This window comes from Thermobia domestica, chromosome 2 (genome assembly GCF_964235325.1).
Source record: "Thermobia domestica chromosome 2, izTheDome1.hap1.1, whole genome shotgun sequence".
Taxonomy (NCBI): Eukaryota; Metazoa; Arthropoda; class Insecta; order Zygentoma; family Lepismatidae; genus Thermobia; species Thermobia domestica.
The window spans coordinates 103,499,755-103,525,918 of record NC_137455.1 but is presented as its reverse complement, the minus strand read 5'-3'; the positions used below and the strand labels follow the sequence as shown (position 1 = coordinate 103,525,918).

Here is a 26,164-nt window from a genome sequence, read left to right as displayed (position 1 = left end):
AGCCAAATTTTAACACGTCGACTATAATCAACATTCGCAGGTTAGGGAATTTTTTTTCCGTCGCCTTCCACAGTGAAAGGGTTAAATACAATTGATAATACTATGTAGTACACAAATAAACAATCATTTCGGGCGGAATAAAGCCTAACAATTACTATGTGCAACAAACGGCATACCTTTTATTCATAAAAATAAGTAGTTAAAAATTTTCTGGAATTTTCTACAATTTACTGGATTTTTTGGAATTTACTGAATTTTCTGGAATTAACTGGAATTTGTTGAAATTTTCTAGAATTTACTAGAATTTTCTTGAATTTACTGGAATTTCTTTAATTTTCTAGATTTTTTGGAATTAACTGGAATTTTTGGAATTATATATATATCTGCTCTTTGTATACTAATATAATTAAACGAAAATTAAATTCTAAGAATTGATACCAATTTTAGGCTGTATCTCAATAACTATATTTACGTATTGTCATCTTGCTAATAACATAATGAAGAGGTTAATGAGAGTATATTTTCACATTAACTTTACTTTCACTAAGTAATATAGTTCTTGTACCAATTTTTAGATTTACAAAACAAATTCGTTTTTCTCAATTTATCAAAAACTACGCATGAGTTTTTACTCACTTATATCACTTTGTTTAGCTCTATGAGAACTATCAATTGATATATGTTTCATTTTTGAATATATATTTATTTTTCAGCTAAATGCTAATAACATTGAAGAGTTAATGATTTAATACAAGTATTGTGTTATGTATTCACTTTTAAGAGTATATATGTTGCTCTGTTAGTGTTAATACATTATTCTTAGGAAACAAATAGCAACAGACTACAATCTGTTATTTAACAGAGTTTTTCTTTTTTAGAAAAAAACATATCCAGTAAATTAGACAGGTAAGAAATAGGTTTTAGCAGTATAAATCTTTGAGTTTTACGTCCCACGCTTATGCCGGTTAGGCTAAAGGAGACGGTGATGATGAGTAATGAATGAAAATGGTGGAATGAAGAAGGTGGGTGGAAACGGGAGAACCCCGAGGAAACCCACGCACACGTTGTTTGTCCACCACAAAGTTCACTTGGTGGGGGCTGGGATTGAACCCGGGACCCCAAGCACCAGAGATTTTAGCAGTATAGAAACTATCGATGACACTCCAGGAACGGTACCAAGACAGAGACTACTCTCGGTCTTGTCTCAAGTATCGGACCCCAAAAAATAATGAAAATATCTTTACTTAAAAATTCGTGCATTGTTAAGTTACATGTAATGTAGTCGAACAATTGCCCTTGGATGATTACAGTCATGGGCGTATACATCGGAGAAAGAAGGGGCAAATGATCATGTAGTATTGGGATTTCGAAAACATTTTAAAACAGCACAAAATTTTTTGAGTTGGTATTCAATATATTGCATACCCATTCCAATAACTGTAATCACTCAGAGCATATTGCCGTTATATTACAAAAAGCAATGTTCTAAATCAAAACACATAAGGTTTTACATCTCAACGCTGCTTTTTATCAGGAGTGCGCGGTGTCTCAATGGTAGAGCTTTCACCTCCGGTGGTTGGGCTCGCGCCTTGTGGACTTTGTGGTGGACAAACACCGTGCTCGTGGGTTTCCTCGCGGTTCTCCCGTTTCCTCCCACTTTCTTCATTCCACCATTTAATTCATTTCTCATCATCACCGCCTTCTTTAGCCTCACTGGCATAAACGTGTGATGTAAAACTTAAAGATTTCATTTTTCATATGTTACTACTTTTCACCCAGCTCAATAATTATCCAGAGAAAAACATGTCTAATACGCAGAGGCAGAGTTTGGGATGGCAACTGGGGCAACCGCCCTAAGCCCAGCACTTATGGGGGCCCAGCGTTCCGAGATGATATTTTTCTTAATAATATAAAAGTTGATTTGTAAAAAAAAAAAAAAAAAAAAAAAAAAAAAAAAAACTAGTATGTATGGTTTCCATGCGAAATGTAATGTGAAATGGAAATGAATAAAGAAGCAAGAGGAAAAAAAATGCAGTTTAATTACATAAACAACAACACACTAGCTTTGATAATTAGGATCACTATTCATCATTCTGCATGGTGGTCAACAAGTAATCATATTAATAATTAAAACGCAAACACAGCAAGGATTTCTGTGGTTGTTACAGTAATGTGTAGTCACATAGGTTTCAATTGCAGTTGTGCTCTAGTGTTTTTTTTTTTTCTATGTGATTCGTGGACCACTGATACAACTGATATTTACTTTCATCTTTATTACTTATTGAAATTACCTGTCTAAATTGTGCAATGGTGATGGCTTTACCAGCCGCACATTTATTTTATGTATGTATTTTTGAACTTTTTCTTTCTTTGTTTGTTTATTGATACACACAATTTTAGTCTTCAAGATTGTTAAATTGGCAACGTTTTGCCAATTCAGAACAGATAATTTTACCAGTATCGTATCAGAAATTTGGACAACATTCGGCAAGATTTATTATTGCAACAAAGAATGTCACGATTTCTTTGATTTCAACAAAGGTAGCGTTTTAATAATACGTGAGTCCAGGGATGAATTCAGGGGGTAGCCCGGGGGAATCTTCCCCCCCCCCCGAAGAAAATTCATTCCCCCCGGAGAAGCTCCCAAAATTTCAATCACAAAATGTAGAAATTACTTCACCCAATTATTTGCTTTTCTTTCCGTGCACGTGCAAACGAAATCCGATCTTGTAATATACATATAAATGACGCAGATTCATTCTATATAAATATTAAACATGTAACATCTAAGATAGAATACCAAATAGTCAATAAAACCTGTATTTCTTAACGCTATGACCGAGTTTGGCAGAACATAAAATTGTCAACTGTTGAAGAAATGTTTGTATTTTAGTAGATACTATACTCTCACCTTTTATTATATATTAGTAGGTAGAACTAGCACAGATTGAGATAGGAAAGGACAGATAGGAAAGATCTTTTGATCATTCCATATGATCTCTGATGTCAGCAGACTTCGGTTATTGAAAATGAAGAACATTGCATTATTTGAAATAGAGCGCCTAAATCCCATTTCTCGCATCGGAAGTAAGAGACGTAAATGTGTTTTACGATTGTTAAAGTAAACACACCTTTTTTTAACTAAAAATAAGTGAGTTAAAGGGTGAGGTTCAGAGGGCGTCATTTAGAGGGATCAGGGAAGAACAGTTATCCCTCCTGGGTTAGAGATTTATATAAAATTTATCAATATAATAGTAGTATATAAGTGAAAGATTGCTATTGAAGGTGACGAAGATCCTGCTCAGTACCGTGCCATGGGGAGGGGCAAGAGGGGCGACGTCCCCGGGCGCCGAAGTAAGGGGCACAAAATTCGAGAGGGAAAAAGAAAAGAAAAGGAGGAAAGAAAAAGAGAGGAATGAAACATATGTGCACATATATAAAATGAAAGGAAAAAAGTAATAAGTGCTCAAAATCAAGGAAAAGCAGGGATTACTTTAAAATTTTCTCACCTTTCGTGGCTGGTCTGTCGACTTCACTTATATATACGGGGGTGCCGTAGTATACTCTCGCCCCAAGTGTTGATTTTCCACGACACGGCACTAATCCTACTGAAGATTTCGTAAACTAAACTATTGGTGTGTATGCAGTGAAGAAACCAAGGCTAATATGCTTGATTTAGAATCAGAAGTGTGAGAAAGAATGATAACTTTTTGTTAAGATATTTCTATGTATGTTTGTTTTAGGACAAAAAATATTTGAGTTAATTTAAATCTTTTTAAAAACTTCTACATTAGTAACAAACAGTAACTACTGAATATAGGAAATAATAAAAATAGCTACTGTAAATAGCAGTTAAAGTTTAGCCTAAAATATTTTTGCCAGTCTTTATTTAATGTTTTAGATAAAATTAAACGATTTTTTAAAATTATAATCTCACATTGAATATTTATCGCAATTAGTCTCAATATTAGGTAAAGTGTGCATGTGAATGGAATTATTAAATATGCTGCTTTCTTGCAAAACTACAGAAAAGCAACCTCCCCAGAGGAGTTCACATTCCCCCCCGGGTGAAAATGTCTGAATTCAACACTGCGTGAGTCATGCACAACACTATAGCAAAAATATCAACACATTTTTATTAAATATCCAACACAAAACGTATTCGTATATACATGATTCCTAGATCCTAGCAGCTAAGAAAATATTGCTTTTGTTTTGTTGGCTTTTTTTCGCAACCCAGATCAAAGTGCGCTTTTGGATTCAGTTTAAGTCTGGCGTCTGTAGTGTAGCAGTGTTTCGGTAATGGTTCGTTTGCAGCCTATGTATTAGTAGTGATTACTGAGTGTTGAAAGTGGTTTACCAGTTAATTAATCTATCGACATGTCTGGAAGAGATCGAGATAAATTTCGCAAATATGAGTCAGATGCAGAGAAAGCTAAATGATAAAAGTTACGAGAGGAATTCGGTAAAAGTCTAAAGGGGGCATTGGATAGGTTCTTTCCAAAACAAGCTGATAAGCAAGATCTTGCTTCACCTGAAATTGCTGCTGTGGACTCTACCATCAAGTCTGATAACTATAATAGTGTTAGTGCTGATAGTGAATTAGAATCTAACACCGCAGCATGACCATTATCCGATGGGAGTGAGTCAGTAATCAGTGACGGTGAAGTTACGGACAGTGAGAGTGGCTTTCGTGAAAATATTTCTTCTGAGAATAATTCATCTCCAGAAATCGCAAAAGACATTTACGATCTGGGTAATTGCGAACTGGTAACATGTGCTTTACGTGATTTGCTGGTTGAACAAGACCCTATCAGGTTACCTAATGACTACAAGTATCCAATAAACGAAGACAACAGACGTTTTTCAAATAAGTATTATACTCGAAAGATGTCAAACGGAGAACGTGTGTACAGGAGATGGTTATTCTCAATTAAAAGACGCAGCATTTTGTTTCTGTTGGAAACTGTATGGTTCATCTTCCGACGGACAATTGGCAAACAAAGGTTGTAAAGATTGGAAGCATCTTGGTGAAAAATTGAAAGGGCGCGAGATACCTAAAAGGCACATTGAGAGCATGCAGAAATGGCTTAAAGCTATGAAACGGATGTCAAGGGCCGATGGAATAGACATTATGATGTTACAGCACATAAAGAAAGAGAAGATTCATTGGCGTGGAGTCCTGACCAGAATCTTGGTCGTTGTGCAGTATCTTTCAGAGCACAACATAGCTTTCCGTGGGAAGACAGGGAAACTCTATTCTCCGGACAACGTTAACTTCTTAGGCCTGATAGAGATTCTGATTAAATTTGATCCAGTTATGGAAGAGCACGTTCGTCGAATCAAGGATGGAGAATCACACGATCATTATCTCGGACACCAAATTCAGAACGAATTCATCGAGTTGATGGCATCTGAGGAAAAGACAATAATTATTGATAATCTGAAGATTGCTAAATATTTTTCAGTTATACTTGATTGTTCACCTTACATAAGCCACAAAGAACAGATGTCTCTGATAGTGTGCTTTGTTGATATGTCAGGGTCAGAGGTATACATTGTGAAACATTTTGTACAATTTCTTATCGTTGAAGAGACTACAGGTAAAGGGTTGTCAAATTCGTTGCTAGCGGAAATGAGGTATCTTGGCTTAAACATTGATGACTGTTGAGGACAGGGATATGATAACGGCGCAAATATGAAGGGAAAGCACGAAGGAGTCCAAGCCCACATCCTCCGCAAACAGTCGCGCATTTTTCATACCATGTGGAAGCCAGAATCTGAATCTTGTGTAAGTAGATATGGAAAATGCAGTTCACAAGCAATGTCTTTTTTTGCAGTTCTGCAAAGAATTCATGTGCTTTTTTCCAGTTCACCTGCAAGATGGAAGTACATGATATTGCCCCATACTTAACTGTGAAGTCAGTGTCAGATACACGATGGGAATCCCACTTGGAGAGTATGAAAGCGTTGCGTTATCAAAAGAGTGAATACGAGAGGCCCTGTTTACTGTAGCAGACGAGACCGTAGACTTTACGGTAAAATTCGGAGCAGAGTCTCTTGCGAATTTTGAGGTAATAAATTTTGAGTTCATACTTGCCATTATCATATGATACGGCATTCTGTTCGCTAATAATATTTTGAGCAAAATGTTGCAACCAGCTGATATGCAACTAGATGTGGCTATTAAACAAGTTCAAGGACTCGTCTCTTACTTAACGAAGTATCAAGACAGTAGTTTTAATTGTGCTATGATAGCTGCAAAAGATATTGCAAGCGCAATAAACGTGGAACAAGAATTTAAACAGAGAAGAAGCGGATGGAGGAACCGTCATTTTGACTATGAGAGTACGGAAGAAGCAAACTTATCACCTGAGGAGACTTTTAGAACAAGCTATTTCTTGTGCATAGTAGACCAGGCCCTCACTTCCATGATCACACGGTTTGAACAACTGCAACAATATGATGCACTCTTCGGATTTTAGTACAACACAAACACCATGCGGCGATTGAATGATGAAGACTTGTTGAAATGTTGCATGGATATGGACTTAGCATTACGCTTGGGGAGTTCACGTGATTTGGGCGGTGCAGATTTATGTACGGAACTGAAAATATTTCGAGAAATTGTGCCTATCAGTGTAGTAACAGCCATACAATGCCTTAATTATCTATGGACAGTGCGGGATTCATTTCCGAATACAGTGGGAGCATACAGAATTTTGTTGACTGTTCCCGTTACCGTCGGAAGCGCCGAAAGAAGTTTCTCGAAATTGAATTCGATCAAAAACTATCTTCGATCAACCATGTCTCAAGATAGGCTCTGCGGTCTGGCAATTCTCTCTCTATAGAAAAGAAATTGCCGCCACTTTGGACTACAATAATCTCATCAATGAATTTTCTGCAAGGAAGGCAAGAAAAGTGGACTTTCGTCTGTGAGTCGTAAGAGATTTCCTAATTACACATAAAAAAGAAACAGCTCAAACTGATATGTAGCATGTATTATTGGAAAACAGCCATATACGTGTGAGTTGCATGTTTCTTATTACTTAATGTATGGCTAACGTAATTTTCTGCTGTGATTAGTTAGGGCCAACATATTAAAACGTCATCATGAATATCGCCCATATAACAAGAATTCTGTTTGAAACTGAGCGTAAAATCTTCAGTCTGTAGATGAGGTATGAGCAGAAATTTCGGAATAAGTTAATGGAAGACCTTGGAAGGAGAAAGTGAATTACAGCACCACGCGTCTTATTCAGCACTGCATGAACTCAGCGATCACGCAGTGACGTTAAAATGTACCTGTGGTGAGGATTCCGACCTACAGTTAATACTTTTAAAATGTTTGGAAATTAAATGAACAGCCCTTGTATGTTTAGCAGTATAGTCGCGATTCCAGCAAATACTTACAGAGTTATAGCATGAATTTCCTACCATTAATTTACTTTTAATATTCTCGCTAGAACACTACTTCATCTACATTATTATACTTTCAGCTTATAGAAAAACAAAAATGACTGTGCACATACGACATCACATAAAAACAAAATTTAAATATAGGACTGTAAGTGCAATTAAGCTTCTAACAAGCAGGAACAATCTTTCAAACACCATCGTTGTATTTATACCTAACAAGAGCTTGAAGACTACCGTTGTGAAGTTCTGCACAAGGGTCACCACATTCACTTCTGGTAGTGCCTTGCACGTTGACTCTGGGTATTTTGACATCCTAGCCTAAATATATTCCGCCACCCTCTAAATTAGAGATATTACATTTTTTTGTTAAGGTAAAGGCCCTTCTCACCTGAATATAAGATGTTATTTCGATTTGGAGCAAGTACGCGCTGAAGCTTACTACGATATGTGGTAACAAAGTTCTATGGTTTTACACAGCTTGTAATAATTGTTGGTACTATTCATGTTACAGCCCCCTCCCAAAGACTCACTCACCGCCTGGCCCCTAAAATTTGCCACCTTAGGCGAGTGCTTGATTCGCCTTATACGGATGAGGCTTTCGTGATGCCTTGTATCATTAAGAACCACCAGTACACGACTGTTCACTTAAATATTGTAGTATTGTATTTTGTAAAATAGCACTTAAATGAATATAAAACACACATAAACACCCCTATATGAAATAATGGCGAAATCGCTGAAAATTGGTACTCCCTGTAATTGAAATAAAATGCTATCATTAGCAGATCTATATAGAAGATCATTTGATGGGATCACTGCAAATAGTCACAGTAGGTAGGCATCTGTATCATAAGGTAGAGACTCCAAATCTGGAGTACGCGTACCTTTAGGGATACTCGTCAGACCTATTAGAGGTATGCTGAAAATAATAATTAGGTCTAATAGCGAAGAAGACATCTTAATTGTCTAAATACGAATAGGTTTACAATATGTGGAAAAGAAATAAAAAGGTGCACAACAGATAGGAAAGTTTTAGAACAGCTGTCGTAAGAGAACAACTTGGATGGAGAAATGACCTTTACACTAAACGTTCCAGACTTTCTAAATATTGCAGTAAATATGCTTTGTTTGTGAAACACAAGAATTCTTTGTATTTACAGTATTTTCCTATTAACAGTTATTACTCTTATACTGTATACATATACAGTGTTAGATCATAGATAGTAATAAAATATGACTCTGCTTTCATCTACTAAGAATGCAATACAATACGCACAAAGATGAAGCTAGGAAGGAACATAAACATACAAACAAAGCGTAATGTTTTTTCCCCTTTTAATGTTGATTATTCAAGCCCTAAATTGCTGAAATGGAGAATTTTGCTTCTACCGCTGAGAAGGAAAGGAGAAAAGAAGAGCAATGTTAATTCATCCACATCTAATTGACTTAATAACTTCAATTAAAACGACATTGAGAGTTTAATTAAACATCTGCTTCATTTATTTTTTTCTCTCTTTCTCTCTCTTTCTCTGAGAAAATTTCACAAATGTTTTTTTAAGCCAGCTGAAGGGAAACTCTAACCTTTTCTTCATCAGATTCTTTAAAAACAAACTTTTGTTTCTCTTTATAATAATATCGTAGTGCTGTTAACGAGTATTCTTAAGTAATCTCATTTAGCCCTACTACAATTTTACATAAATCATATGTTATTATACGTTATGTTGTTTCTGGTACATAGGAGAGTGTTTCCAAAAATGTTGGGACTGACACTGAAATATTGCACAACTAGTAATAAGCCATACATGACATACACGGTGTTTCAAAACAACGCCGACAACGCTTGGGAGGTGATTCCTGACACCAAGATAAGACAAAGAGTATAAACCAACCTGGGTGCACAAATGCTTCCTTTCGGAGCTCTAGGCTGCCGGAAACATGAAAAAAATTAAATTTAAAGGCCCATAGCTCCAAAACCATGGAACCTTCCGTAGTCGGGTCAAGACTTCACTTAGGAATTATTATGTGCCTTTCCAAATATAAAAGTTTCAGAATTCTGCGGTACTTCCGCAATAATATTTATAGATTTAGTTTGTGAGTACTTCAAATTAAATGCCCGTAGCCAAACTCCCTGGGAGCTATGGGCTTTTAAACCTAATTTTTCGTGTTTCTGGCAGCCTATAACTCCGAAAGAAAACATTTGTGCACCCGGGTTGGTTTATACTTTTTGTCTTATCTTGGTATCAGGAAACACTTCCCAAAGGTTGTCGGTGTTGTTTTGAAACACACTGTATACTGCCTTCGAATGGAAGAAACAATGTACCAGTTGCAACTGTCTACCTACATCAGTTGAAAATATTCATTTGAAATGAAATCTTTAAGTTTAACGTCCCACGTTTATGCCGGTTAGGCTAAAGGAGACGGTGATAATGAGAAATGAGTGAAATGTCGGAATGAAGAAAGTGGGAGGAAACGGGAGAACCCCGAGAAAACCCACGCACACGGTGTTTGTCCACCACAAAGTTCACTTGGCGGGGGCTGGGATCGAACTCGGGACCCCAAACACCAGAGGTGAACGCTCTACCACTGAGTCACCGCGGCCCCCAAAAATATTCATTTGAATCAATTGCTTTGTGCTGAGCATACTTCCTGACAATGCCCGAGCCTACACAGTTGTTATTGCCAAGGCTGCAGAGCTAAAACTGAGCTGTAGGGTGGGAGTGGCTTCGAGGAGATTCAACACCCACCCTACATCTCAGATGGAGAGGTGAAGCCTTGGCAATTACAGCTGTGTGGACTGAAGCATTATCATGGAGTATGCAAGCTCAACGTACAGTGACTGATTCAACTGACTATCTTCAACGAATTGATGCAGCTAGACAGTTTAAACTAGTACATTATTTCTTCAATAGATGACACTATATGCCATGAACAGTTTGTTACAAGTAACATGATATTTTAGGGCCAGGTCAGAAACTTTTGGAAATAACGAAAATCATCATTTTGGATAATTCACGATCATTATCTTTTACCTGCACCAGGTACGTAGCCAGGATTTCGTAATAGGGGGTCCGTGACGAAATACTGTTGTTATCACACCAGGGACTTCATCATTCTAATGGGACGTTTAGCCAGGATTTGGTAACGGGGGGGTGGGGGGTGACATGAATTACTGTGGTTACACTCAAGGGGCTCGATCAATCTAAACTATTTTACTGGGAACATACCCATATTGGTTTGTTAGGACATTAAAATGAGAATATTAGTAAGTATTTTAATAACAAGCTATGAAGAAATCTCGAGTAAAAGGATATTTTAAAAAGTACGGAAAAAGATATAATCTTCCGAGGTCATTTGAACTCAGTTCTTATTGTCTTCTTTCTTAATCTTTTTCTTATCTTCGTTTAATGTCATCAATGATAGCAACGAGATCTCTTTCGGCAGTAAAGACATCCTATAAAATGGATTAGTGTTGCCCGAAATTGAAAATTTCTTTAACAAGTGTAACTGGAATCTATGTTACCAGGTTCATCTTAAGTTCTACCTGAGAGTCTTTATGATCGAACCGGTTTATCTATTGTCATTTAGCATTGAGCTAGATGGAATTTGGAATGCTCCGTTACAATAATATTCTTTTTCAGCTCGACCTGCCTCCCTATTTCTCCACATAAACCTGATAAGATAGAGCAACCAATCACTTGCTGTAGCTTTATAGCTTTAAGGCTGATTCTTCTTTTTGTTTCATCTTTCCTTAATTTTTTCATTCCTGCTTTCGAACGGGGTCCGGATTCCCCGGACCCACACCTTGGCTACGTGCCTGCCTGCATGATTAGCAAACTGACAACTGTATCCGTGAGAATTATTCCATGGTTGAAAACCTTTCTTAAATTAGTTGCTGCTTTTATTCATATGCAGATTTTTTGTTTAGTTTTTACAGTTATCGTAAGTTTAGCTTCCGTTATCAATAATTTTAGCTTCCAATAAAAAAAATCAAGTTTCTGTGTTCTAAAAGTTTTCAGTTCCCTTCCTGATGTCAACCAAATATTTACAGTTCTATAGTTTGGATTTTGTAGCCAACGCAATTTTGCCTATTTTCTCTCCTTTGTTAGTTAACTGCATTTCCAGCCAAGCCATGATTTGTTTCTATGTATATCCGGATGCTCACGATTTTGTTTCGCTGAAACATTAATGCTATCCTTAATTTTAGTTAAAATTTTCACAACACTAGCACATTCCGATCCTCTTAAACCCGCTAATCTATTCGGCACTTCAATCTCGTATTCCCTCTCACCTGGTCTTCTCTAATTTCTTAAATTAAACCTCTATGTTAACAGATACTGAGTATTTTTCGTTTGTTTGTTTTCAACAATAATATTTCTCTTTTGTAACCACTGCTACGATATAGTGGTCAGTATTGTAGTCAACTCCTCTAAACGGCCAAATATCAAATATGCTAGACTATCTTCTTTTGCACTACTTGCCATTAAAAATGTAACACCAAGAAGAAGATATCGTGAAGAGTCCAAATTTGGAGATAATGTGGAGCATGGAAGCATAAACAATTTATTAGCACGACAGCACTGGGTATGTCATCTAGTGACAGCAAGTGTATGCCAGAGGCGGATCCAAGGGGGGCAATCGCCCCCCCCCCGGAAGAGGAAAATTTCTTATATATATATATATATATATATATATATATATATATATATATATATAACCCATCTCAAAGTTTGGAGCCCTTAAAAGTAGCAGTATGACAAACCACCGCCCCCCAGAAGTCGGTCTTGGATACGCCCCTGGTGTAGGCCGACTAGAGCGCCACAGTTGAGACGTTGAGAGACAGATGAAAACTTTGTGCAAGATTTGTGACTGCACATCATATGTAAGGGAGACTACAATGGTATCGCAACCGTTGCGTATGGAGAGAGAAATAGGAGGGCATCCTCTTGCCGGCTAATTCTACTTCTGTCTGCAGCATCATAATACTTGCGTCCGTATCTTGTGCTATCGTAGCACTATGATAGGCGATGCCTGCATTTTGCATTATTACGTCGACCCGACACTGGGCGTAATGGTGTGGAGTATGTAACACTGCACCACTAGTTAGCACAATATTACATTCATTCACTCTCTCGTCCATATGACCACGATTACACCCTAAATAGCTACTTTAGAAGGATAAACTAAGAAATGGTTATTATGGTAGACTAGAACCAAAGGTATGGGTTGCTTTTGTCAGTACAGTCGCAAAGGTTTAAGAGCAATGACTAAAAATACCAAAAATTGATTACTTGCATACAGTTTTCAATCCTGATAAATCCAGTAAATCGACTAATGTTTGAATTTGTTAAGGCAATAATAACCTGAATTCTAAATTATCAATTTTTATTACCATGACTGATTTCAAAAAATATCTGGAACAACAAGACCAAAAAATACATTGAGAAACATCTGACCAGTGAATAATCCATTGACGAGGTGTTGGATGCGATAGAGGTCCCTTTAATACAGGTCATTGCGGGGGAATATATTCAAGCTGGATAATGCGTGCACTCATATTGCACGTACTGTTTTATACTTCCTGGGTGGACACAGGGCCGTTGCTAAACCTTCAGAGAGAAACCTAATCATTCATAGTTGATTTTGTTCGTATTTGTGGACAATTATGAATGATTAGATTCCTCCCTGAAAGTATAGTAACAACGCACTGCGAGCTTATTGGCTGATGTCACACGCCAATTCGGGTGACGCGGACTACAACTGAATGGTCTCTGTGCACCTGCAGCCATCTTCAGAATACAAATGCTTGTTATTTTCCCACAATTCAATCATGCGGTAACCTTGTTCGAAGTAGTTCCCTCAGCTAACCAAAAAGTTCCGTGTTTATAACCGCTTACATAAAAAAATAAGCTCAATTTCCGCACTCCTTTCATATTATCAAGCATATAAATTATTCATTTTTTCCCGATAAATTTTCAAAATTTTGTTAGAAACGGACGACAAACTTTGGAACTTAATCCTTGAATATTTTAAGCAAGATAAAGACGCATCACATTTTCGGAGTATCCATAGATGTGACTTTTTCAGTGCTTCCAACATTTCAGCAGTAGTTTATTAGATTGATGTTTACATACACTTTGGTCTACTCGTTAATTTCCGCTTGAACTCTCGTTTTAACATCAAACGCAATTTGATTGATTTTGCAGTATTCAGTTAATAAATATCTCTATCAGCTTGAGGTTTGAGCATTAGTTGAAGCATCTCAATCGACACGTTAGCTAAAGCGTGTACTTGTAACAATAGATAATTATTCAGTCATATTTGCAGTTTCGGGAATTATCATACTTATTACATAGACGTTATGATTGTACTGTTAGAGAGTATTCTCTTTTATAACTTGCAGATTAATGAGCAAGAAGGAATAAAAATACATTAGATTATTAAAAACCACCAATGAGAGCAGCAAAATAGAGTATTGACATTAAAACTAATTATATATATTTTATCAAGCTTCTGAAAATACAAACGTTACATTATTTCTCATTGGCTTCACATATTTCTGCATTTCAAGACACTTCATGGCGCGTATTACATTGAAATAACAAAATGTAATATTTGGGAAATGAATACGTTAAACTAAAAGATATTTACAGAATTAAAATAGCACACATCATATTGTATTTTCGAATTTTCAGTTTTGGTCTTCAATAATGGCATTTAGTAACAGTAAACTATTAGTTAACAGCTCGGTATGAACAGCTAAATTACCAGCATGAACAGCATTTCATAGAAATTTGTCTAAATGTAAAAACCTCATGACTTTACTTCTACTTGCATTTATCATATCTTTATCCTCAAGACCGTTTTTACTGAGTTCGTGTATGTTACAAGCATGCATTATACACATATTTTTCAAGTTAAACAAGTTATTTTTTATAGCTAAACCGTACAATATAGCCAAATTTTCTTTAGAAATCTTCGTTATCAACCATTCCTCACAATATTTCAGAAGTAGTTTGTCCTTATACAAATCAGCAATTTCAACCAGTTCTAACGCATTATCAAAACGATTCGATGCCACATCAAATTTCCCTGTGTAAAGATAAAACAGAAATTGTTTGTATGCAGTATACGAAAAGCTATCAATTATGATCACTCTTCGATCTGATTCTTTCCATAATTCTTCAAAGATTTTACGAAAGTAATGAGATACGTTCATTAGGACAGATTTATGGACATAAATTGGTTTACCCTCTACTATAATGGTCAAATCACTAGATGATGGATTATCAAATGCGAGCTTCAACATATGGATATAAGATCCACAGTCTCGTTTTTCAATGGACACAGGAACACTGGCTTCAACAGGTAACTCGAATGGTTTATGCATCACCGGTGGAGTTGAGAAGTTAGCGAATACATCATGAAACTGTCTGTAAGCTGTTCTTAAAGGTGTTGCAACACAGGACTCTTTACACTCGCCCCACATGAATACCACCCCGAACTTATCAATGGCTGCAGATATGTTTGACAAGCAATTGGCTGCCACTTCAGTTATAAATGCGTCAATTGGTACCTGTTTAGGAGAACACTCAATTTGTTGATTGCCTAGCCCTAGTTGACCAAATTGGTTTTCTCCCCATGAGAAAACATTGCCTTTAGATGAGACAGCTAGCGTATGATTTCGTCCACAAGCGATCTTTTGAATATACACTTGTTCGGAAAACTCAACCTTTTTAGGTCTACGAGATTGGATTCCTGGATGATCACCCCATCCGTACACTTCACCAGCATCATTGACAACCATAGCTGTGTTGTAGCTACAAGCTATGGCCACTGCTTTAGGATTTATAAGACAATATGGGAAACATTCATCTCCGTCATGGAAACATGTTATCTTATGTAGAGAGTTGTAATATAGACGATAAACCTGTCCGTCAGAAGTAAGGACTAAAGTATGGACACTTCCGCAAGCCACTTGAGAAATCTCACTTCCAAGTATCCCAGGAAGAGGTATTGGTTGATTTGTGATGCACAGACTTTCTTGCTCTTCTTCTTCTCTGCCGTTTCCTTGTTTCCAATGCAATATCCTCCCACTATGAGTGAATGCCAACATAGTTTGAGTCCCAAAGGCAAATCCTTTGATTCCTATATTGCACAACATCTTAATTTTCCTTGCACGCGGCGGTGACTTAATACAGTCGCCTTTCCCATTGTTGTCTCCATCACCAAAATTCTTGGAATCTATGCCATAGACCTCATCATTCGTTGTAACTATAACGGCCATGTTTGCCTCATTACCGTACACATAAAATAGCTTTGTCTTTTCCAAAATCTCTGTTTTGAGCCCATTAAAAATTGGCCACTTATTCAACTCTGTTTTCACGTTTAATATTTCTTCGGGGGTTCGCTTGCCTGTTTTGTCCTCTATGTTGTTCCAATAATAGTGATTCCAGCACCATGACATTGTGATCAATTTTCAAGGATAACTCTCAAGGTAGGTTATGTCATACTAAACAGGTATAAAGCTAATTATATCTGTTTCTGGCCTCATTGTTGTAGGATTAACGGATTTTAACGATTAAATAAAGGGGCTAACAATTAAAATTGTCTTTAAAATATTTTAAATTCTGCGACATAATTAGCGGTTAACGAAAGTAACGTTCTTCAAAGGTGATATATATATATATATATATATATATATATATATATATATATATATATATATATATATATATATATATATATATATATATATATATATATATATATATATATATCAAACGATCGGTCTCATATAGCTGAACAAAATAAAATGCTTGAGGTAATTTGTCATGCGTAGTTTTCGAGATCTTTTTTAAAAAGTTATTTTTACTTAACTGCTGATACTTAAAAATATTTTTAGTAAGATTTCCATTATGAATAGCAAAGCAAGATGACAGAGTACAGGAACCGAAAATCCCATTTTTCTTCTAGGTTTGTGAGATATAAATCGTATTCCCGGTACACGGTGCGAAATTCTAGGGTGATGAGTGGGAAATTCCCCTCAAACCTAACAATTTTTGAACAAAATTTCCCCCTTACTAAAAATTTACTGGGAGGATTGATTAAAATAAAATTATTGTGAGAAGTTTACAAATTTATTTACAAATAGGGTTAATTAACATATGGGTATTTCAAACGTAGGCCTAATTAATGAGTGAATTAGAGGTTAACGGTATCTTTAATCTTATATAATTTAGTAATTATGGATGTTCAAGTATGTGAACTCTTCATGTGGAGAAGAGCTTTTTTTTTAAAAAAACTTTGGTCTTCCCCTCCATACTTCTACTGTTATGATTTCACACCCTCCCCAGAATAACATTATCGTAACTGTAATATGACAAATAAAGAAAGGCTTTAAATCTAAAGAAATGTTATTATATTTTTTGCTTTTTAGCATTATAACATTATTCCAACATATATATATATATATATATATATATATATATATATATATATATATATATATATATATATATATATATATATATATATATATATATATATATATATATAGTATTAATTATTGTATAGGAAACTTTCGAAGCCGCAGTGACGCAGTGGTAGAGTGTTCACCTCTAGTGCATGCGGTCCCTGGTTCGATCCCAGCTAGCGCCAAGTGAACTTTGTGGTGGACAAAGGCCATGTGCGTTGGTTTTCTCGGGGTTCTCTCGTTTCCTCCCACTTTCTTTATTCCATTTCATTCATTTCTCATCATCACAACCTCCTTTAGCCTAACCAGCATGGCTGGTACCGAATTGATTCCGAAACGGACGAGTTGATTCTCATTAGCTGACAGTGGATTTACCCCTAGCGTACGAGTTGATTCCCATCTGGTGAGTGCGTATTTACCCTTAGCGTACGAGTTGATTCCCATACCGTACGATTCCGGTTTTGCATACCGTACCAATTCATGTGTGCCAACCACATCTTGGCTGTTTGTGAAGTTGTAGTTAAGCAAACTATCCTAAATAGTCCCAACTATTTTTTTTATTGTTTCTCTCATAATTAATTACGTACATGGGAGAAAGTTTTAGCAGATTTTCCGAAGATATGCATAACGGGTAATGACAGACTCTGTTAGTTTAATCATTTGTTCTTCTATATAGTTCTGTTTGTCCCGCATTTTTTGGGGGAGTGGTCTTCTTCTCGCTTCTCATTTTAACATAAGTTTCAGTTTGAACGCCCTTCAATGTTTCTATCAGGTGGAAAATGTTTGTATGGGGAGAGTAAAGTGTTCAGTTGAGAGTGGAATGCTTTGCAACAGTTAGTAGTACGTTGCAACAGAACTACAGAACTACTATTAAAGTCGGTCCACAATATGGGTGGGAAGTCGCTGTTTGTGAGAATATAGGTCTCAAGTGAATAATAAAGAAAATCATTCAGTTTTACATGTGTAGGTTTGCGGGACATTAGATCTTCTACGAAGCAGTCTTCAATTTGATCTGGTGGGAGAAGAGGCAGTCCAAACAAGGTTTTGAGAAGTGCTCCTAGTTCAGAGTCTTTTGATTTAAAATCATCCGACAGTCCGAAGGATTGAATTTTTCTCCACCATGACTGACCGAGATGAAATCTGCAGCCCTTTGTAGTCATTTGGGGCCAAACGTAAGCAATTGCTTGGTGGATTGCGGTCTCAAAGTCAACATTAATAATGTCTGGATTGGTGATATTTTTAATTAAACACAAAGCTTCCTTGTATGTCTCAGAGGGTTTGTTTGGGAGCAAACAAAATACCAACGGGAAATAGTTTTGTTTATTTACACCGTGAATTATAAATATTTGGTGGAACAGCTTAGGGCAGCTTTTGAAAGTCCCATATAAAGTTTTCGAATTCTTAAGAAAATCCAAATTACTTTCACACGAGAAACCAACAATATTCTTTTCCGAGTCGTTCACAAACAAAAAGTTTTCGCCCCTGTTTGTGTTTAAAAAAAACACTTTTCTCTAGGGCTTCGTGTAGTTCTTTTCAGTTATTAGGCATTTTCGGAAGCTTGCATGAGCGAGCAGCATTAATATATTTCCTAATTCGAACTAAATCACGTGTTGTGAGTCTGTCGATATCACTATTAGCTAACTCGATGCGTATAAGTTTCGACGAGCGCTCACACAAATTTTCTTCCGCCTTCCTTTTGACTGAATTACTAAGTCTTTGCCGGTTTAATGCACCAGAGTTATCTTTTTCAAGATTATGATCTAATTGCGAGCAAACAACACAATTTAAAGAGTTTAGGATTACAAAACACGTACATGTTCTTCTCGTACATTTATATCTTTCAACCCTACCGACGATACACTTATGGAAACAAAATTTGTAACCATCTATTACCACAGTTGCTTGCCCCTTTCACTTGGCATCACTTCAAACTCCATCGCTGGCACACAATGAAATGGTTTCTCGCAAGTGAGTAGCGACACCTGGAGGAACTGTGTGAAAGCAGCCCGGGAATCAACACGGACAGTGAGGGGTCGTTGTGTTGGCAATCAACTCGGATGTTACCGTTAGACAAACTTGTGGAATGCGGGAATAAATTCGTACACTACTAAAACCCCAAGGGACGTAAAACGGCAGCAGCGGCCAGCATAACCATATGACGTAAAACTCAAAAGAAAGAAAACCTTTCTTAAATACATATAGATTGCAAATATCATACATTAAATTTGATAGTCATTTAAAATTTATTTTGAGTTACGACAGCCGTATTCCGGGTACGAAATGCTCACTTGTACATATTTCATTGGAAATAGTGTTGTAGCTATTTTACGTATGTTTCATTGTACATATATTTTAGTATGGTATTATATTGTTTGTGTTTAGTGTATCTCATTTTCGGCCAAACCCGAAATGATGCTGCTAATACCAATAGGACCCAATCAACGAGGGAAGCCACTTGAACTGTGACCGAGACATCTGTTGAACTGTCACACACAAACAAGAAAATAAGTTGGAAAGTGATATAACAGGAAATAGAAATGCTTTAAGATGTACACAACGTTAACACTGCACCCGACATCTTTCCTTGTCCTTTCAGTGTGCTTTCGTTAGAATAGGAGCATTAAATTTACATCATACAGTAACGCACGAGAGACCCAGGTTTGATTTATTGAGAGAGTTCATGTGGTTCGGATTTCACGTTAAACTTTAGGCCCAGGTTTAATGCTGAAGAGACATCAAATTTGAAACTAAGTAAACGATATACAATAAATTAAGGCAATAATAGTAATAATGTAGAATTTATATGAACGTAATTTAATTTGCAGTCGTGGAAAAATAAACTTTTTTATCAACGAAAAAATAATGAGGCGAGGTAAACATTTTCAGACTCAATAAATTGATTGTGATGAAAACAAGGTAACAAGAATTTTAAGGAGGATCCACAAAATGGATCAAAAGATTGTGATTTTGGCCAATAAGCTTACTTAGTTTTTGGATAAGGGGTTACAAAATTTTTGAACGACCCCTAAATAGAAGTTTTCGTATTATCTACGGAATAAGCACATCAAACTAAGTTAAGTGATAGTTTGAGCTGGCTACAGTATATGTAGTTCTCCAGATTTAAGGCGTACAAGAACATTTTTGATCGAAATATATTTGATCTTGGATCAGGAGCCACAAACTTTTTGAACGAATTTTTCTATTTTCTACGAAATAAGCACCTCATATTGAGTTAAGGGATAATTTGGGTTTGGCTACATTATATGTAGTTCTCCAAATATAAGACAACCAGCAAATATTTGAGTGAAATATATTGAATCTTTTAATCCGAAAAGTAACACGAAGTTCATTTTTGTAAATTTATTAAAATTCAGAAATCCAACCATAATATTAAACATAAAATTAAAATGAACAATAATTCCAGCGAACTTCTAGGACGTGCTTGGCTAGATTTACTCGTCATTTGTCCTAATTCTCATTTTGCCTAAGATTTGAGTTGAGTTGAGTTGATTTTGAGTTTAACGTCCCGTTCAGCATCGAGGCTATATGAGACGTGGACCTACTGATTAACGTGGAATCCGAACCACATGAGCTCCCGCCGGGAATCGAACCCGGGTCTCCCACGCCAAAGGCGTGTACGCTAGCCGCTTAGCCACGAAGGAACCTATGCCTAAGATTTGATCAACTGTCAATCAGATAAAAATCACATCCATCAATTTAAGTGAAATACCAATTCCCATTTGGCCTAATTCCCAGTACGCCTAACGATCTTATCAGAAAGAAAATAATTCATATATATATATATATATATATATATATATATATATATATATATATATATAAGATCTGACAGTTTTCATACTTAGTCATAAATAAGTGACACAAACTTTTATATAAAAGCTACATTTATTTCAAATAACAACATAACGTATTTCAAGTATACAAAGTGATATTAGTGATTATAATAATTTCTTTAATGTAAGTCATTTTTTGTATACTTAAAATACGTATTTTGTAGTGGAAATACTATCAGATCTATGTAGAGGGTATTTCCTTCCTGATAAGATCGTTAGGCGTTATGTGAATTAGGCCAAATTGGGAATTGGAATTTCACCTAAAATGGCGGATATTATTTATATCTGTGATTGACAGCTGACAAAACGTTAGACAAAATAGGAATTAGGCAAAGTAGGAAGACAGCTTGACTCATGGCTGTTTCCAAAAAAGAGGGTAGGTGGAGATATTGAATTCAGGACTAAATTCATAGTGACTAAAATTGGTACATTGTGAACAATTTTCAAGTCTTTCCAATTGATTTCAGTACATGATCTTGCATCTAAAAACAATCATTTTGTCAAAATATTCACATTGCTACAGATTTACATATATTGCTTTGGTAATATATAAAAGAAACATTAACTGATAACACAGGCCCGCATTAAGGGTGATATAAGAGTAATGTGTTTGCAGTGCACAAAATGGCATTTTAAATGTTTTTCAAACCTCACTAAGGGTTTTCGTTTTTACTTAATAAGTAAGTTTCCAAGATTCTTTAATACTTGTTTTTCTTAATAAATAATTTTTCAATAATCTCTAATACTGTTTTTCTAAATAAGCAACTTTTCAAGACTTTTTAGAACTTGGTTTTCTTAATAAATAATGTTTTAAGAGTTTGTAGTAAATAGTAGTAGTAAATAGCGGGAAGCGATTCCCTGCAATCGATTAAGCGTCCCAAGAATTAATTCCATCTTCACTCTAATGTCTCTCTCTACCACTTCCGATTTCAATATTAATAGAGAAAATATCACACTATACAAACTAAACTCTTTCACGTAGTGTATAAGTGGTACTGCTACCTATTTATTTAACCCTTAACGCACCAAATTTAAATCGTCAATGTTGTTTACCAAGCTGGGGTCTTCTGGGGACCCCAAGTATTATTTTAATTTCTCAACTTATTTTTTGTACTTTTTCTTTAACGAACGTGCCTTTGATCTAGTTATGTAGCAGATATCCCAAAAGGATGGAGGGCACATATAAAAATTGAGAATAAATTGGTTCTTATAGTTGCAGCAGTATCACCAAATATCATCCTCCGGGGTCCCTAGAGGACTCCGCTTGGTGTGTTAAGAATGATTTGAGCATATACCGTATATCAGGATAATTATATTTTTATAACAGTATAAATTAAAATCCCCTTAATATTTATACTAGTATTAATATGTAATTAAAACCTTGTATATTTTATAATAATACATCTATTCAAGTTATTATAATTTGTCCTTATTAAATTGCGCGAAATGTTATTTGTATTACATATACCCGCATAAGGTTGTCAACTATAAGGTTTTTTTAAAACCTGCTGATAGTTGCACAGTGAAATTATATTGATATTGTATCTATTTCAACTAGTAAGCCCGGTAGCCTAAATCTTTGATACAGTCAGTGTCGAGTCTGAACGAGTTGTAGCATGTTAGTTGGCTTCCAGAGGTAAAAGTATGAGTGTCTGTCGCGTTCCAACATTAAGTTTTGTTCTAAGCTGCAAAAAAGTGCCAAAGAAGCTCACGTAATATCAAAATCAGTGTATGACGATGAATCGGCGGCATTGAAGACTGTTTACAAGTGGCATGAGCGATTCGAAAGCAGCAATGAGTCAGTTGAAGCAACGATCGTTCATTGTCAAAAGCAAATGAAAACGTGCAAAAAGTACAACGTGAACTGTGAAATGACTTGTTCAAAAAGACGAATACCTATTTGAGAGCTTTCTGAAGAACTAAACATATGGTATGGGTCCTTGAAAAGTATTTTAATCGACGATTAAATGGGCAAATGGATTCCTTCTTCACCACGAAAACGCGCCGTGCCACACTTTGCTTTTAATCGGAGTGTTTTTATCGTAACCAAATGCTAGCATACTCAGCTATAAAAATAAGAGCAAATCCTCCTGCTCTATACTAGATATTAAATCCCGAAACAATTTAATCACCCAGAATATTCATAACTTCAGTATCATTGATGCCCAATTGTTTTAAGGGTGATTGCTGGCTGCCGAAAAATATCCCTGTCTGTCCACATCCGCTGTGCTCTCCAGATACCATGCAACTTCTGGCTTTTCCCAAAAATAAAAACCGTGCTTAAACGAAAACGTTTCGGCACCATTTTTGACATTGAGAGTGCCACGAGAGAGCAGCTGAACGCCCTTCCAAAAGAAGTCTTCCAGAAATTCCTCCAGTCTTAGATTCAACGTTGGGATAAGTTCATTGCTAGCCAAGGACAGCACTTTGAAGGAGATTAAATAAAATTCCATGTAAGCTCATTACTTTGTTTCTAAAAATTATTCGCTATATTTTTATCACACCTCGTAGACATGCAATTCACTTCATTTTTCTTTCTTTCTTTTTCTTTTTTAAAAGCTAATGTTTAATCTAAGAGAATCACATAACCATTTCTCGAGGACTGTGTATTACCATTTGAGAAACGCTGATTTAGTACGATAAAAATATCCTCTCCGTTAGTATCTCCATAAAGCATTAGTAAAGTTCTATCATATATGAACTGACTGTTTGTAGAACTTTCACCTTAAACAACTAACGGCATATCGAAATGAAAAGGCTTGATGGGATACCAGATTATTTAACACAATGTAATGGTACATTTTACAATCGTGCCGAGGTTAAAGATCATTGTTTATCGCGCTTTTGTGTATCGCTGATATGGTAATTGGAGTGTTTCGGTAATTGCATATTAAACCCACGTTACAATTGTATTGTCATGCAGGGAACGAACGGAAACGGCGACTGATAACCCTAACCAACACTGAATGAGATCGATTGTATGTGGAATTATATATATATATATACCGACTGTATGGTGGTATATGTTTGTGTGTGCAACTATATACCTGTAAGGCGACCATGTGTGTACCACGAGGCATGTTGTCAGTATTTCATGTTGCACACGACATGCCAGAAACACGTGTTACCCGTAAATTTATGGTTTAGGGTGCCACAGTGAGTACATTACATGGAAACACTTTGTTGTCACGAAACGATATCATGTTGATATATAACCGAGTTTTTCTTCTCAAAACTGAAGACATTCTTCTTATGTTTCTTAATATTGTAAAACGTGATAGTATGAAAATAATAGTGTCTTATGAATACGAAAAATTTTGAATAAATTTACGACGAATTATTCGCAAATATGGTGTCATACTATCATTGTTAAATTACAATGACTAGAAATATGAGTAATACGCTTGTCAGTAAAACATACAGTGCCTCATATTAATAATATAATATAAATTAGTATTTCAAGATCGATCGTTATTATTTTGATATCAGTTATATTACTGATAGTACATTGCACTGTAAAAAATATCTAACGTAGTGATCCTAGATAACAGGTCTAAAAAATTTCTTCTGACCTAGAGGCCTCAACAATAATAATCCAATTTTATACACAGGTATAAATGCTTTGGAATTTAAATTATGATACTATTATAAAAAGTACAAACTTAAGTCAGTGTACAGGCTTGAAGATAACAGTAATTGAAGGAAATATACTGCAAATGGAAGGATACCAAAATTTTATATTTTGTGCTACAAATATTCCCTTGGATTGGTTTTAATATAAACAATTTCTACCTTCTTAAATAAGAATTTCCTTTTATATTCTGAGAAAAAAGACCTAAAAGCTATATTGCCACAATAAATAATTGTCCTTCTTCCTTTCCTAACAAAGTCGTAAGCTCATCTTTTGTACCTTGGTAAGAAATATTTGAAGACATTCTATCATTTGTTATCTTAATAAGTAATGTTTGAAGAGTCTCTATCACTGGTTTTTCTTGAAAACTAGTAATTTTTTCAAGACTTTATAATAGTTGGTTTTCTTAATAAGTAATATTCAATTCTCTAATACTTGTTTTTCCTAATAAAAGTATTTTTCAAGACTTCTAATATTTGTTTTATTATTTATTAATTTTTCAAGACTTTAATGTTTATTTTTTAAATATATTCTTCTTTTCCGGAATTTAATTCTCTGAGTACCGTCTTGTGTTCATTGGTCCGAAACTAACTTAACTTTTCAGAACCAAGGTTCAATGAAACCGGTGTCTAATTCTTAAAGTAGGATCCTAAACAGACGAGGGTTTAGATGAAGATCATAAGGATAAGGGAAAATAGAAGGAATGTCACAAAACTGCATTTTCGAGAAAACTGCTATTTAATTTTGAAAACCGTGTAAGAAGAATAGGGTTAGTTACATCTTTTGCCCCTTTTTACATGGACATTTTTACATCTACGTATGCATGGCATATACAGTCAAATAGTACCAAGTCACCAACAGATAGGACAAAACATCCGAAAATGCACATACATGGACATTTCTTGTTTTTCCCCCTTACCCTTCTATGTTTCCAACTGTTGTAATGTTATGATTGTCCGAAAATGAATTATTTTTTAACACTTGAATGTAAATGATTGATTAATGTTAACAGAAATAAGGTTGTACACAATTTTGTATTAAATCATGTGTCATTTATTATATAAAGGAGTGGAACGTAATCACTAACCTGCTTTCGTTCGCTCGACATTCCTCTGTAATTTTACGTGCAAGAAAGGCTAATTAACATTGATGTACGTCGCCTTGCATCGATATTTGTATCTGATTTTGATAAATTTAAACACTCTGTACCTGGGACGGTTCTGCTAGATTTGCCTAAACATCTTTAGCAGAAAGTGTAAACAAATGATAACCCTTGTACTCAAAGTAAATCTGTAAATCTGTGCTAAAGCAAATAAATTTCCTAGCTTTAAAGAAAATCTACCTTAAATTTAAAAGACGAATCTCAAAGCAATTAGCAATTTGAAAAAGATAACTTTTTCTACTGTATATAAAAATGAAGACTTTTATGAAAGAGATGTGATATATCTCTATTTACACTTTACAAAACCCGGGAAGAGAAAAGAAAAGAATAAAAAAATACCTTTAAAAACTTTAAAAACTCGTCGTGAAGTCATTTAACGCCTATCTAAATTACATGCGTTAACAAGTGTTTTAAGCCAGCTAAAGGGTCATTTAAAGCTGTGGGTTTTGTGGGATATGCTTTCTACGGACAATCCATCATCAAATAACAGCAGGATGAATGCCCATATTCAAAGTGCTGTAAAAAGTTTATATATATATATATATATATATATATATATATATATATATATATATATATATATATATATATATATATACGGAATTAAAAAGGAACTTAACTCTCAG

General features: G+C 35.4%; 2 protein-coding genes across 2 annotated transcripts in view; both read right to left on the bottom strand.

Annotated features, from left to right (window-relative positions):
• LOC145674418 (uncharacterized) overlaps positions 1 to 26,164 on the bottom strand; it is a gene marked incomplete in the record, with an annotated part of 974,191 nt that overhangs the window by 205,246 nt on the left and 742,781 nt on the right.
• Positions 13,885 to 15,958, bottom strand: LOC145679704 (RCC1 and BTB domain-containing protein 1-like). Its single transcript, XM_081750273.1, has one exon. The coding sequence runs from the start codon at positions 15,881 to 15,883 to the stop codon at positions 14,201 to 14,203; it is 1,683 nt and encodes a 560-aa protein (XP_081606399.1). The 5' UTR covers positions 15,884 to 15,958; the 3' UTR covers positions 13,885 to 14,200.